The sequence below is a fragment of the Pimephales promelas genome, chromosome 13 (genome assembly GCF_988280905.1).
Source record: "Pimephales promelas chromosome 13, fPimPro1.hap1.1, whole genome shotgun sequence".
NCBI classification, from domain to species: Eukaryota; Metazoa; Chordata; class Actinopteri; order Cypriniformes; family Leuciscidae; genus Pimephales; species Pimephales promelas.
The window spans coordinates 28,500,243-28,514,264 of record NC_142781.1 but is presented as its reverse complement, the minus strand read 5'-3'; the positions used below and the strand labels follow the sequence as shown (position 1 = coordinate 28,514,264).

Sequence of the window (14,022 nt, the reverse complement as noted above, 5' to 3'; positions counted from 1 at the left end):
AACCTTATGGACTATATAAGATACAGTTGATATAAAAAAAACATCAAACATAACAATAAAAAAATCTCCAAATATTTGAGATTTAAATATTTCAATGGAAAGGCATCTGATGTCAGGGATTCCACGATCTCAAGCCGAAAACAGAAACAGCCCAATCCGCTTTATTCTTCAAGTGAGTTTTGGGCTTCAACAATAAAATACAGTTTACTTTCAGAATATATATTAATTATATAATTTCAAGTTGTATAGTGGCTGTCAAGGATTTTCCAATGGCTTGTTATCCAAATGACCTTGAATCGACTCAAACTGATATGAAGCCTTTGAAATTGTAAACAGAAAGTTTTGAAGCTCAAACTGTGACTTTAGATATTGCTTCCATGTTCAGAGCTTAAGGCTTAAGCTGGTGTGGCCATTATATAAACACTTTCAGGGAGTTTGACAGAAAATATTTGACACACAATCTGTTCTTGTACAGCCAAACAACCTTTCTTAAAACATTTTTAACCCACTTAATTAAAGGTAGGTCACCCAAAAAGGAAAATTCTTTAATTAACTACAGTGTTGTAGTCGAGACCACCTCACTCGAGTCCGAGTCGAGACCGATACCAGAGAGAGTCGAGTCCGAGACCAGAGAGAGTCGAGTCCGAGTCAAGACCGAGTCCATAGAGAGTCGAGTCCGAGACCAGAGAGAGTCGAGTCCGAGTCAAGACCGAGTCCATAGAGAGTCGAGTCCGAGACCAGAGACAGTCGAGTCCAAGTCGAGACCGAGACCAGAGTTTAAAAAATATGATCAGTTTAGGGTAAAAAGGCCACATAGTAGGTGGTGTTAAAAGTAATTTTATTACAATTTGTCATGCGCAGTTGCGCACTAGAAAATCACCAATCACTGGGCATGTCAATCAATTTAAAGAAATATTTTATTAACATACATTAATAATCATGAAAAATATTTTGAATTGAACTCGAGTGGACTCGGGAATAAGTCCGAGTCCAAAAAAAAAAAATGTTCGAGTACGAGTCAATTCCGAGTCCAAATGCACACGAGTCCATGACTAGACCAAGACCATTAAAATATGGTCTCGAGACCGAGACGAGTCCGAGTCTCGAGTACTATAACACTGATTAACTACTCAGCCTCATTTCAAAAGATTTTTTAAGCTAAGAGATCTTTAAGCTTTCAAATTTTAAGCTAAGAATTTAGATAGGAAGATTCTGTAATACACTATCAGGAACAGCTTGAAAACCCCCATTGAAAACCCCCGTTTTAAAATGTTTTAAATGAGATTTGGGGGGGGGGGGGGGGGTAACAGTGTGTCGACGTAATAAAAACAGGAAGACAGGGTGGGATACATTGAACAGCTCCTCCCCTTTTTTAAATTAGCCAATGGCGTTTAGTTTATATCACAGCTTGGCCAGATGTGTTGAGCTCAGTAAAGCCGCAGTTTCCTCCTAAATTAATCTCTACCATATCGCTTTAAATAGCATTCTGTGCAGAATGCAAATGGGTCCGATATGTTTTCTGGTCTGTTCCGGCTCGTATCCGCTTTGTGCTATCATGTCTCAGCAGAATGTGTGCGCGCTAGCAATTCGCGTGACACAAACGTGAAACCAAACTTCATTCCCCCCAATGGAAATCATATTTGCACTGTCTGAATCATTCACTATCTCTTAGTGCACAATGTGCCATTTGCCATGTAGAAAATAGTAAATTTGTGAACAAATTACCATTTTCAGATGCAGCTTGAGCATCTATTTATAGTGTAGGGGGCGGGTCACTTAAGATTCTATAGAGCATTTGATTGGACAGAAATATGTCATCAAAATCGCTGATCCATATTGGCAGAAGTGAGACTAAGTTTTGAATGAATCTTCTAAATGCGAATTTTTGTCATTATTTTAGAGCACACTATCTTATTATAGATAACAGTTAGGCTAACATATTCATACTAAAAGTAAAAAAAAAAAAAAAACCTTCAATTTTGATTTCATGGTGACTTTAACACCATATATTTGGGTTTACAGCTCTAAATAGCCCACAGCTTGGATTGTTTACAACTGTAAACTACCTGAAAGGAGAAATAAAGTATATCACAGTAAATGGATTGGCTGCAGTTGACTCCAATTCAATCATTGTACAGAGGAGACAGTCGGAGCTGCAGCGCGTGTCGCATTTATTCAGCACCAGCGCGTGCGTTGTGTGAATTACGCGCGAGCGAGAGGAGAGTGCGCGCGCGTGAATATTCAGCAGTGAACTCAGAGCTCAGTGCGTAATACGGAGACGCCGGGAACCCCCAGTCTACGAAGGAAGACATGGAAGTTTGCAAGGGACGTTTGCTGGGCATTTCGGTGGCCGTTGCTCATGGATTCTTTTCGGGGTCGCTAAATATTTTGTTAAAGTTCCTCATTACGACCTATAACTTCACGTATCTGACTTTAATTCAGTGTCTGACCAGCGGCACTGCGGCTCTCACGTTAGAGGTTCTGAGGAGACTGGGCAAAATAGATATACCACCCTTCAGCCTCCAGTTAGTGAAAGTTTTTGCGAGCGTCTGTATTTTATCAACTTTGCAATCCACGCTAACCCTCTGGTCTCTCAGGGGACTGAGTTTACCCATGTATGTTGTGTTTAAGCGATGCCTGCCCTTGGCAACATTAGGGATTGGAGTGTGTGTGCTGAAGAATGGGTTCCCATCAGCTGGGGTGGTAACAGCAGTTCTCATCACCACTGGAGGAGCAGCACTGGCTGGTAGGAATATTTTGGACATTTATAGATAATATTAGTTCTTTATTTATTTGTATATTAAACTTGCAATCACAGTTGTTATTATTAGTATTGCACATACAAGTCTTGGGTACAAAAAAAGGTTTTGAACATCACCGCTATATTGCCAGGGGGAAAAAAGAAGAAGAAATCATTCCCCACTAAAGGGGCATGTTGTCACACTATATAAGAGTTTGAGTTATATGAGTTTTTTCAATGGATCATTAAACAGCTTATTAGGGTTTTAGCAAAATGTTAACAGAATTCATGAAACTGCAAACATTTTTTAAATACATTTTGTAATTATTAAAGTAGTTAATAAAGTGGCCTATATATTTGTAGCACGAAACATGACCACATAAATGTGACATTTATGGACAAACAAAAGTTTTTTTTTTTTTTTTGTTAACCCATAACTACAAAAATATTATATAGGCTAATGTTTGAGGATGAAGACCGTAAAGACCATTCTAATATAAGAACATTTTAGATATATTTTTTTGAATATAGAGTTGCATGCATTTTTGTAATTGGTCCTCTGAAATCAAAACCTATACAGCCAGTGTGACAACTTACCCCAGTTTGATAACTAGCCCTCCATAAATCTAAAGATATAGAATCTAGTATAGAATTTAAAGCAACTACACTAATCTTGCCTAAATGCTGTATTGCCCATAATATACGATTCTATGCATGTGGTGTCTGCACTAAATATTTCTCTCACGCAGAGTTTCAATGAACATAAATCATGTATGGCGCAGTCTCTTTAACTTTGCGCCGTGTCGCTCTGTTCTTGTGCAGGTGCTGGAGATCTAACAGGTGACCCTTTTGGCTACGTGACTGGGGTTTTAGCTGTGATTATCCACGCCACCTATTTGGTTCTCATCCAAAAAGTGAGTGCAGACAGTGATTATGGGCCACTCACGGCCCAGTACACCATTGCAGTGGTGGCTTCTCCTGTTCTCTTCATCTGTTCCATTGTTAGCATGGATGCCATTGACATGTGGACATATGAAGGTTGGAAGAACCCGTATATCACAGGAATCTTCTGTACCTGCATCCTCATTGGCTGTGCGATGAACTTTACCACGCTACACTGTACATATATCAACTCGGCCGTCACCACCAGTTTTGTGGGGGTGGTCAAGAGTATAGCTACTATCACCGTGGGCATGCTGGCCTTCACTGACGTGATGCCAACCAAACTGTTCGTGGGAGGCGTGGTAGTGAACACCGTCGGCTCCATCACGTACTGTGCGGTGAAGTATCACGAAACCAGAAAGAAGCTGGCCTACCAGGATATGGATGAGTCCGCTGAAAATGCAGAACTTCCAGGAGAACCTTATGTGGAACCAGCCAAGCCTGATGGAGATACGGAAACTGTTCCAAATGATCTGGAGAACGTTCCCAATGGCAGCCTGACGACGCCATCAGCTGATGGCAATGACCAGGGTCCCATTCGTGAGAATAAAGTGGCAGAGTCCATAGAATTAGAAAGGCCGGGGCTCCCGTCAGAGGACCCTACAAGACAATCTCTGAGCGACAGTTATGTAGGGGTCTGGAGATCCGTTCGCACCTTAAAGTTCTTTAAGAAAGACACTTTACTTGATAATATGGAGGTCCAAAGTCCTTGATGATTGGTTTCACGAAGTGCATGATAATTGTTGAAGTATTGTTGGTGGTGTGAACAATGTTTGCCTTTTTCTCTCCTGAACATGATTTTATGAAAAACGTTTATTTTTTATAAAAAAAAAAAGGTATGGTCTGTTTGTACTGTAGAGGGAGTATAAACAAATGACAGATGTGCCAATTTATTGACTTGAAATAAAATGTCCTTTTATTTTAGGATCAGTTTGAAATGACTATTGGAAAAAAGAATCAAATATTTTAATAGGGATAGTCCACCCAAAAATTTTAATTCTGTCATCATTTTCTTTGTTCTGTGGAGCATAAAGATATTTTGAAGAATGCTGGTAACCAGCAGTTTCCATTCCTATTGACTTCCATTATATGGACAAAAAATACAATGGGAAGTCAATGGGAATCAAAACTGTTTGGTTTCTTCCAACATTCTTCAAAATATCTTCTTTTGTCTTCCGCAGAAGAAAGAAATGCCATGGAATGACATGAGGGTAAATTATAGAATTTATTTTTTTTGTGTGGAGTATCCGTCCCTTTAATTTAATTGGATTGCTTTTATTTTGAATGAGTATTTATGTTTCTTTGCACGTAGTGTCTGTGCCTGTATAGTGTGTTTTGTCTACGAATGCAATTCTTGAATAGGAGGCATTGAATTTTCCCATTTGCATGTAGAATGCGGAATTAATTTAAAATGATTTTACTTCAAAATTGTGTTCTTTGTGTATCATCTTTAAAAACATGGATAATACAAGCTACCCACCAACTGCTTTAGCTTGATAAAAGCATGCAATTATTTAAAATCCTCTTTAACTTCCAGCCAGATAAGAGACCAACCATCTATATATATTGGAGATACTTTATATCAGTGATTCACAATTGGTGGTTCACAATCCAGAATCCAGTTTTGACAATGGGATTTAACATTTTTTTTATACAATAATAAAATTCAACTAAACTTATAATAGCTAGACTGAAATAATTAAAGCAAAATGAATAGGGAAGGGAAAATGCTACAGATTTTTGTTGTATTTTGCCAGATAATGCAATGTCAACATTGACTGGTTGTGTGACGTGCCTTCAATCTCGAAAACCATTAGTGCAATTATGCAAGGTAAAAGAAAATATGACCAGTCCTAGACTATATTAAATAGAGTTTCTCTTGCAGCAAGGATGCATAAGGTTTAAGCCGTCCATCGTGTGTTTTGTGATTGTGGATGATTGTCGAGAATATGAAATCAAGAGACTTTTGGGGATCTGATCACATCAGAACAAATAATCAAAATTTAGTTCAGTGTTTGCGACATTTGAGTTTACATTTGATACTTTGTTGAGTTTCCACTTGTTGTTCAATCTTAAAATCTGAGTACTGACACAACTGAGAACCACTCCATGATATTGAAGTCAATATCTATCGATCTTGTGTTAGCTGACTTCACTAAATGTAATGTTGTATGCAATTGAGTGGGTTCCTATCAGCAAAAGCAGACCACCTTCACCATCGGTTCTTTAGGGACTGACTACTGAAAATGCAAAACATAGAAAGAATTGTTACAGTATACATTTTTGCAGTGTAATTATACATTATTTTCAATGTAATTATACATTTGTTACAATGTAATTACACATTTTACAGTGTAATTATTATGTAATAAATAGTTACAATCTTATAGGTTTGTACTTTTTTTAAAAAATCGCTATTTTTGAAAAAGAATCGCTACTTTAAAAAAAAGAATCGCTACTTTTTTAATAAGAATCGTTATTTTTTTTAAATGAATCGCTACTTTTTAAAAGAATCGCAACTTTTTCAAAAAGAATCGCTACTTTTTTAAAGAATCTCTACCTTTTTTTAAAAGAATTGGTACTTTTTATAAAAAAAGAATCTCTACCTTTTTTTAAAAGAATCACTATTTTTTTCAAAAGAATCGTTACTTTTTAAAAAGAATCGCTACTTTTGTCAAAAAGAATCGCTACTTTTTTTTTAAATCTCTACTTTTAAAAAGAATCGCTAATTTTTTAATTAGAATCGCTACTTTTTCAAAAAGAATCGCTACTTTTTTTAAAGAATCGCTACTTTTTTAAAAGAATCGCTGAATACTTTAAAAAAAAAGCGATTATTCCTTGCTCTTTTCTTTGACACACGTTTGTGACTCTCCTGTTCGGACTCGTTCATTAAAATGAACAAATCTTTGTCCGAGTCAATTCGTCCGCTTTGTTCGTTGAGTGAACCAAATGACTCAGAAAAAGATTAGTTCATTTTGATGAACAAGTTCCAACAGGAGAGTCACAAACGTGTGCCACAGAACAGAGCAAGGTGACTCTTTGAGCTTATAAAACTTAAACTTTGATTTTTTTTTTTTTATATATGAGTGATCGTTTCGCTTGATAAGACCCTTATTCATCATCTAGAATCGTTTAAAGCCCTTTGAACAGTTTGCAATTTGTACGAAAGTGTCATTTGGACCTTGAACCGTTTGGTTCCCACTGAAGTGCATTAAATGGAGAAAAATGCTGGATTGTTTTCATCAAAAACCTTAATTTCTTTTCGACTGAAGAAAGAATGACATTGGACATCTTGGATGACATGGGGGTGAGTAAATTATCAGCACAAGTTTTTCAGATGTGAACTACTACTTTACTAGATTGTGCATTCAAATTGACCTTTAATGATGTTTAATATAATTCTTGTGTATACATTTTCCTGAAACATTTTAGTTGGACGTTAATGTAAAGTTTTTTAAATGTCACTACTGTTTCAGAGAACATTCAAAAATAGCATGTTTGCAAACTGATGACAAATGATCCCCTTAATGTTTTCATAACCAATCATATTTTTTTTATTATTATTATTTTTATTTTCAAAGCTGGCTGTTGGCAAAAGCAATAGTTTATAAAATGTTCTCAAATTATGCAAAGCTGGGTTAATAAATAAATGTAAACCTTGAATGAAGTAAACTTCAGGCCTCTCAGAACAGTATTATCTGTTGTTACACTAGACTAGAGCACATTCATGTTAAACTCTCCACGGCCTTCTTCCATTTAAAATCATCTTTGCCGGACAATGAACAAGTGAAAACAAATAAAATTGTCATGAGTAGCCTACCAGGTGTTTTTGTTATCATTTTTCAGTTATAATAGATAGCACAGCATGGCGTATTATCTTCTTCATTTCGCTCAAGGCATATTACGAAAGACAATTTGCCAGACAATATAGCACAAACCCCCAGAGCCAAACGTATAAAAAGTTAATGTCATGCTTGAAGCCATGTGTGGGAAAGATGTGTTTTGTGGTGCTGTACTGATCACATTTCATACTTTTCATGAAGCATTTGTTTGGTTTTATGTTCCCATTCTTAATATGATTTATGGCCAGTGGAAGTTTAATTTAAAATCCAATGGTCAAATATACAAGTCCAGGACAGATTGTTCTTTAGATTAATGGCAACAGCTGATATACTAACTAAACATGCAACATCACAGTAATATAAAGTACAGGACATTTGTATTTTTTAGATAGGCCTATGTTTTGAGCAGGGATTTGGGTCATTGCTGTTCAGACCCTGTGTCCATTACAATGGACATCACATGTCAGCCCCCTTTTTTTTTTACTTCTGGAGCATTTCACCTAGTTTAAAGCCTGCAGTCCATGAGATAGGACGTTTGTCATCCAATCAAATGCCAGTAAAGCTCTGCATGTAGTAATTATATATATATATATATATATATATATAAAAAAAATCTACATTGAAGAGAAGCATGGCAGCTTTTTACTCCAAAAACAGAAGCAAGCAACATTTTCTAAGGTGTATTTACATTTTGTATATATTTTTGCCAGTATTTCATAGTTTGTATGTAAAATAAAAAGATTGAACTTATTAATTAAAGGTAAAAATCGACTGTAGAATTGTACGTTTTAAACAAAAGCCCTCTATCAGAATCCAGAGTTTCAAGAAGATCAGAGAAACTCAAAATTTCGACCCCAGCCCCCCCCCCCCAAAAAAAAAAAAAAAAACCAGACAGTGTTTCCCCTGTCGTTTTTTTTGCTTTGTTTTGGGTTTTTTTGGGACGGTGCTTGGTGCTACGGACTCAGTGGCCCCAGCTGAGTGCATTAAAATAGTTTTCATACCAAAATTTTGAAAGCTAAGCTTAAAAACCACGTATCCACAAACCCACTATTTGTCAAATAACCCACTATTTTTATGATGGCATAAATGCTACGTGGGATCTCCATATCTCAGCTCTGGAAGGGTCTAGAGCCTCCATTTTTGCACTCAGGTCTAAGTCCCATGGCCCTCTATCAGAATCCAGAGTTGTAAGAAGATCAGAGAAACTCAAAATTTCGACCCAAAAAAAAACACGACAGTGTTACTACCCCTGTCGGGGGGGTTTTTGTGCGAAAAAATAAGTTTCTCCAATCTTCTTGAAACTCTGGATTCTGATAGAGGGCCATGAAACTTAGACCTGAGTGCAAAAATGGAGGCTCTAGACCCTTCCAGAGCTGAGATATCGAAACTCAAAAATTCGACCCGAAAAAAACGACAGTGGTACCCCTTTCGTTTTTTTTTTCGGGTGAAAAATTAAGTTTCTCCAATCTTCCCAAAACTCTGGATTCTGATAGAGGGCCATGAGACTTAGACCTGAGTGCAAAAATGGAGGCTCTAGACCCTTCCAGAGCTGAGATATCGAAACTCAAAAATTCAACCCGAAAAAAAACGACAGTGGTACCCCTTTCGTTTTTTTTTTTTCGGGTGAAAAATTAAGTTTCTCCAATCTTCCCAAAACTCTGGATTCTGATAGAGGGCCATGAGACTTAGACCTGAGTGCAAAAATGGAGGCTCTAGACCCTTCCAGAGCTGAGATATCGAAACTCAAAAATTCGACCCGAAAAAAAAACGACAGTGGTACCCCTTACGTTTAGTTTTTTTTTTCGGGTGAAAAATTAAGTTTCTCCAATCTTCTCAAAACTCTGGATTCTGATAGAGGGCCATGAGACTTAAACCTGAGTGCAAAAATGGAGGCTCTAGACCCTTCCAGAGCTGAGATATCAAAATTAAAAAATTTGACCCGAAAAAAAAAACGACAGTGTTACCCCTTTCGTTTTTTTTTTCATTTTCGGGCGAAAAATTAAGTTTCTCCAATCTTCTCAAAACTCTGGATTATGATAGAGGGCTGTGAGACTTTGACCTGAGTGCAAAAATGGAGGCTCTAGACCCTTCCAGAGCTGAGATATCAAAATTCAAAATTTCGACCCAAAAAAAAAAACGACAGTGTTACCCCTTTCGTTTTTTTTCATTTTCGGGTGAAAAATTAAGTTTCTCCAATCTTCTCAAAACTCTGGATTATGATAGAGGGCCGTGAGACTTTGATCTGAGTGCAAAAATGGAGGCTCTAGACCCTTCCAGAGCTGAGATATCAAAATTCAAAATTTCGACCCAAAAAAAAAACGACAGTGTTACCCCTTTCGTTTTTTTTTTCATTTTCGGGCGAAAAATTAAGTTTCTCCAATCTTCTCAAAACTCTGGATTCTGATAGAGGGCCATGAGACTTAGACCTGAGTGCAAAAATGGAGGCTCTAGACCCTTCCAGAGCTGAGATATCGAAACTCAAAAATTCGACCCGAAAAAAAAACGACAGTGGTACCCCTTACGTTTAGTTTTTTTTTTCGGGTGAAAAATTACGTTTCTCCAATCTTCTCAAAACTCTGGATTCTGATAGAGGGCCATGAGACTTAAACCTGAGTGCAAAAATGGAGGCTCTAGACCCTTCCAGAGCTGAGATATCAAAATTCAAAAATTTGACCCGAAAAAAAAAAACGACAGTGTTACCCCTTTCGTTTTTTTTCATTTTCGGGCGAAAAATTAAGTTTCTCCAATCTTCTCAAAACTCTGGATTATGATAGAGGGCTGTGAGACTTTGACCTGAGTGCAAAAATGGAGGCTCTTTACCCTTCCAGAGCTGAGATATCAAAATTCAAAATTTCGACCCGAAAAAAAAATCGACAGTGTTACCCCTTTCGTTTTTTTTAATTTTCGGGCGAAAAATTAAGTTTCTCCAATCTTCTCAAAACTCTGGATTATGATAGAGGGCTGTGAGACTTTGATCTGAGTGCAAAAATGGAGGCTCTAGACCCTTCCAGAGCTGAGATATCAAAATTCAAAATTTCGACCCGAAAAAAAAAACGACAGTGTTACCCCTTTCGTTTTTTTTCATTTTCGGGCGAAAAATTAAGTTTCTCCAATCTTCTCAAAACTCTGGATTATGATAGAGGGCCACGAGACTTTGACCTGAGTGCAAAAATGGAGGCTCTAGACCCTTCCAGAGCTGAGATATCAAAATTCAAAATTTCGACCCGAAAAAAAAAACGACAGTGTTACCCCTTTCGTTTTTTTTCATTTTCGGGCGAAAAATTAAGTTTCTCCAATCTTCTCAAAACTCTGGATTATGATAGAGGGTCGTGAGACTTTGACCTGAGTGCAAAAATGGAGGCTCTAGACCCTTCCAGAGCTGAGATATCGAAACTCAAAAATTCGACCCGAAAAAAAACCCACAGTGTTACCCCTTTCGTTTTTCTTCATTTTCGGGCGAAAAATTAAGTTTCTCCAATCTTCTCAAAACTCTGGATTATGATAGAGGGCTGTGAGACTTTGACCTGAGTGCAAAAATGGAGGCTCTAGACCCTTCCAGAGCTGAGATATCAAAATTCAAAATTTCGACCCGAAAAAAAAAAACGACAGTGGTACCCCTTTCGTTTTTTTTTTCGGGTGAAAAATTAAGTTTCTCCAATCTTCCCAAAACTATGGATTCTGATAGAGGGCCATGAGACTTAGACCTGAGTGCAAAAATGGAGGCTCTAGACCCTTCCAGAGCTGAGATATCGAAACTCAAAAATTCGACCCGAAAAAAAAACGACAGTGGTACCCCTTACGTTTAGTTTTTTTTTTCGGGCGAAAAATTAAGTTTCTCCAATCTTCTCAAAACTCTGGATTATGATAGAGGGCTGTGAGACTTTGACCTGAGTGCAAAAATGGAGGCTCTAGACCCTTCCAGAGCTGAGATATCAAAATTCAAAATTTCGACCCGAAAAAAAAAATCGACAGTGTTACCCCTTTCGTTTTTTTTCATTTTCGGGCGAAAAATTAAGTTTCTCCAATCTTCTCAAAACTCTGGATTATGATAGAGGGTCGTGAGACTTTGACCTGAGTGCAAAAATGGAGGCTCTAGACCCTTCCAGAGCTGAGATATCAAAATTCAAAATTTCGACCCGAAAAAAAAACGACAGTGTTACCCCTTTCGTTTTTTTTCATTTTCGGGCGAAAAATTAAGTTTCTCCAATTTTCTCAAAACTCTGGATTATGATAGAGGGCCACGAGACTTTGACCTGAGTGCAAAAATGGAGGCTCTAGACCCTTCCAGAGCTGAGATATCAAAATTCAAAATTTCGACCCGAAAAAAAAAACGACAGTGTTACCCCTTTCGTTTTTTTTCATTTTCGGGCGAAAAATTAAGTTTCTCCAATCTTCTCAAAAATCTGGATTATGATAGAGGGCCATGAGACTTAGACCTGAGTGCAAAAATGGAGGCTCTAAACCCTTCCAGAGCTGAGATATCGAAACTCAAAAATTCGACCCGAAAAAAAAACGACAGTGGTACGTACCCCTTACGTTTAGTTTTTTTTTTCGGGTGAAAAATTAAGTTTCTCCAATCTTCTCAAAACTCTGGATTCTGATAGAGGGCCATGAGACTTAAACCTGAGTGCAAAAATGGAGGCTCTAGAGCCTTCCAGAGCTGAGATATCAAAATTCAAAATTTCGACCCGAAAAAAAAAACGACAGTGTTACCCCTTTCGTTTTTCTTCATTTTCGGTCGAAAAATTACGTTTCTCCAATCTTCTCAAAACTCTGGATTATGATAGAGGGCTGTGAGACTTTGACCTGAGTGCAAAAATGGAGGCCCTAGACCCTTCCAGAGCTGAGATATCAAAATTCAAAATTTCGACCCGAAAAAAAAACGACAGTGTTACCCCTTTCGTTTTTCTTCATTTTCGGGCGAAAAATTAAGTTTCTCCAATCTTCTCAAAACTCTGGATTATGATAGAGGGCTGTGAGACTTTGACCTGAGTGCAAAAATGGAGGCTCTAGACCCTTCCAGAGCTGAGATATCAAAATTCAAAATTTCGACCCGAAAAAAAAATGACAGTGTTACCCCTTTCGTTTTTTTTCATTTTCGGGCGAAAAATTAAGTTTCTCCAATCTTCTCAAAACTCTGGATTATGATAGAGGGCTGTGAGACTTTGACCTGAGTGCAAAAATGGAGGCTCTAGACCCTTCCAGAGCTGAGATATCAAAATTCAAAATTTCGACCCGAAAAAAAAACGACAGTGTTACCCCTTTCGTTTTTTTTCATTTTCGGGCGAAAAATTAAGTTTCTCCAATCTTCTCAAAACTCTGGATTATGATAGAGGGCTGTGAGACTTTGACCTGAGTGCAAAAATGGAGGCTCTAGACCCTTCCAGAGCTGAGATATCAAAATTCAAAATTTCGACCCGGAAAAAAAACCGACAGTGTTACCCCTTTCGTTTTTCTTCATTTTCGGGCGAAAAATTAAGTTTCTCCAATCTTCTCAAAACTCTGGATTATGATAGAGGGCTGTGAGACTTTGACCTGAGTGCAAAAATGGAGGCTCTAGACCCTTCCAGAGCTGAGATATCAAAATTCAAAATTTCGACCCGAAAAAAAAACGACAGTGTTACCCCTTTCGTTTTTTTTCATTTTCGGGCGAAAAATTAAGTTTCTCCAATCTTCTCAAAACTCTGGATTATGATAGAGGGCTGTGAGACTTTGACCTGAGTGCAAAAATGGAGGCTCTAGACCCTTCCAGAGCTGAGATATCAAAATTCAAAATTTCGACCCGAAAAAAAAACCGACAGTGTTACCCCTTTCGTTTTTCTTCATTTTCGGGCGAAAAATTAAGTTTCTCCAATCTTCTCAAAACTCTGGATTATGATAGAGGGCTGTGAGACTTTGACCTGAGTGCAAAAATGGAGGCTCTAGACCCTTCCAGAGCTGAGATATCAAAATTCAAAATTTCGACCCGAAAAAAAAACGACAGTGTTACCCCTTTCGTTTTTTTTCATTTTCGGGCAAAAAATTAAGTTTCTCCAATCTTCTCAAAACTCTGGATTATGATAGAGGGCTGTGAGACTTTGACCTGAGTGCAAAAATGGATGCTCTAGACCCTTCCAGAGCTGAGATATCAAAATTCAAAATTTCGACCCGAAAAAAAAACGACAGTGTTACCCCTTTCGTTTTTCTTCATTTTCGGGCGAAAAATTAAGTTTCTCCAATCTTCTCAAAACTCTGGATTATGATAGAGGGCTGTGAGACTTTGACCTGAGTGCAAAAATGGAGGCTCTAGACCCTTCCAGAGCTGAGATATCAAAATTCAAAATTTCGTCCCGAAAAAAAAATGACAGTGTTACCCCTTTCGTTTTTTTTCATTTTCGGGCGAAAAATTAAGTTTCTCCAATCTTCTCAAAACTCTGGATTATGATAGAGGGCTGTGAGACTTTGACCTGAGTGCAAAAATGGAGGCCCTAGACCCTTCCAGATCTGAGATATCAAAAT

At 37.6% G+C, this 14,022-nt stretch overlaps 1 protein-coding gene across 1 annotated transcript; it reads left to right on the top strand.

Annotated features, from left to right (window-relative positions):
• The first annotated feature begins 1,309 nt into the window (after nucleotides 1-1,309).
• On the top strand, nucleotides 1,310-5,113 carry slc35d3 (solute carrier family 35 member D3). The gene is made up of 2 exons (XM_039657505.2): nucleotides 1,310-2,746; nucleotides 3,563-5,113. The coding sequence occupies exons 1-2, from the start codon at nucleotides 2,311-2,313 to the stop codon at nucleotides 4,393-4,395; spliced, it is 1,269 nt and encodes a 422-aa protein (XP_039513439.2). The 5' UTR covers nucleotides 1,310-2,310; the 3' UTR covers nucleotides 4,396-5,113.
• Nucleotides 5,114-14,022: the final 8,909 nt, after the last annotated feature.

What these genes read in the sequence shown, in the direction of transcription:
- slc35d3 (XM_039657505.2), top strand. Translation starts at nt 2,311, where the DNA reads ATGGAAGTTTGCAAGGGACGTTTGCTGGGCATTTCGGTGGCCGTTGCT. An exon ending in TGGAGGAGCAGCACTGGCTG is followed by an intron (nt 2,747 to 3,562) that starts GTAGGAATATTT and finishes GTTCTTGTGCAG; the next exon opens with GTGCTGGAGATCTAACAGGT.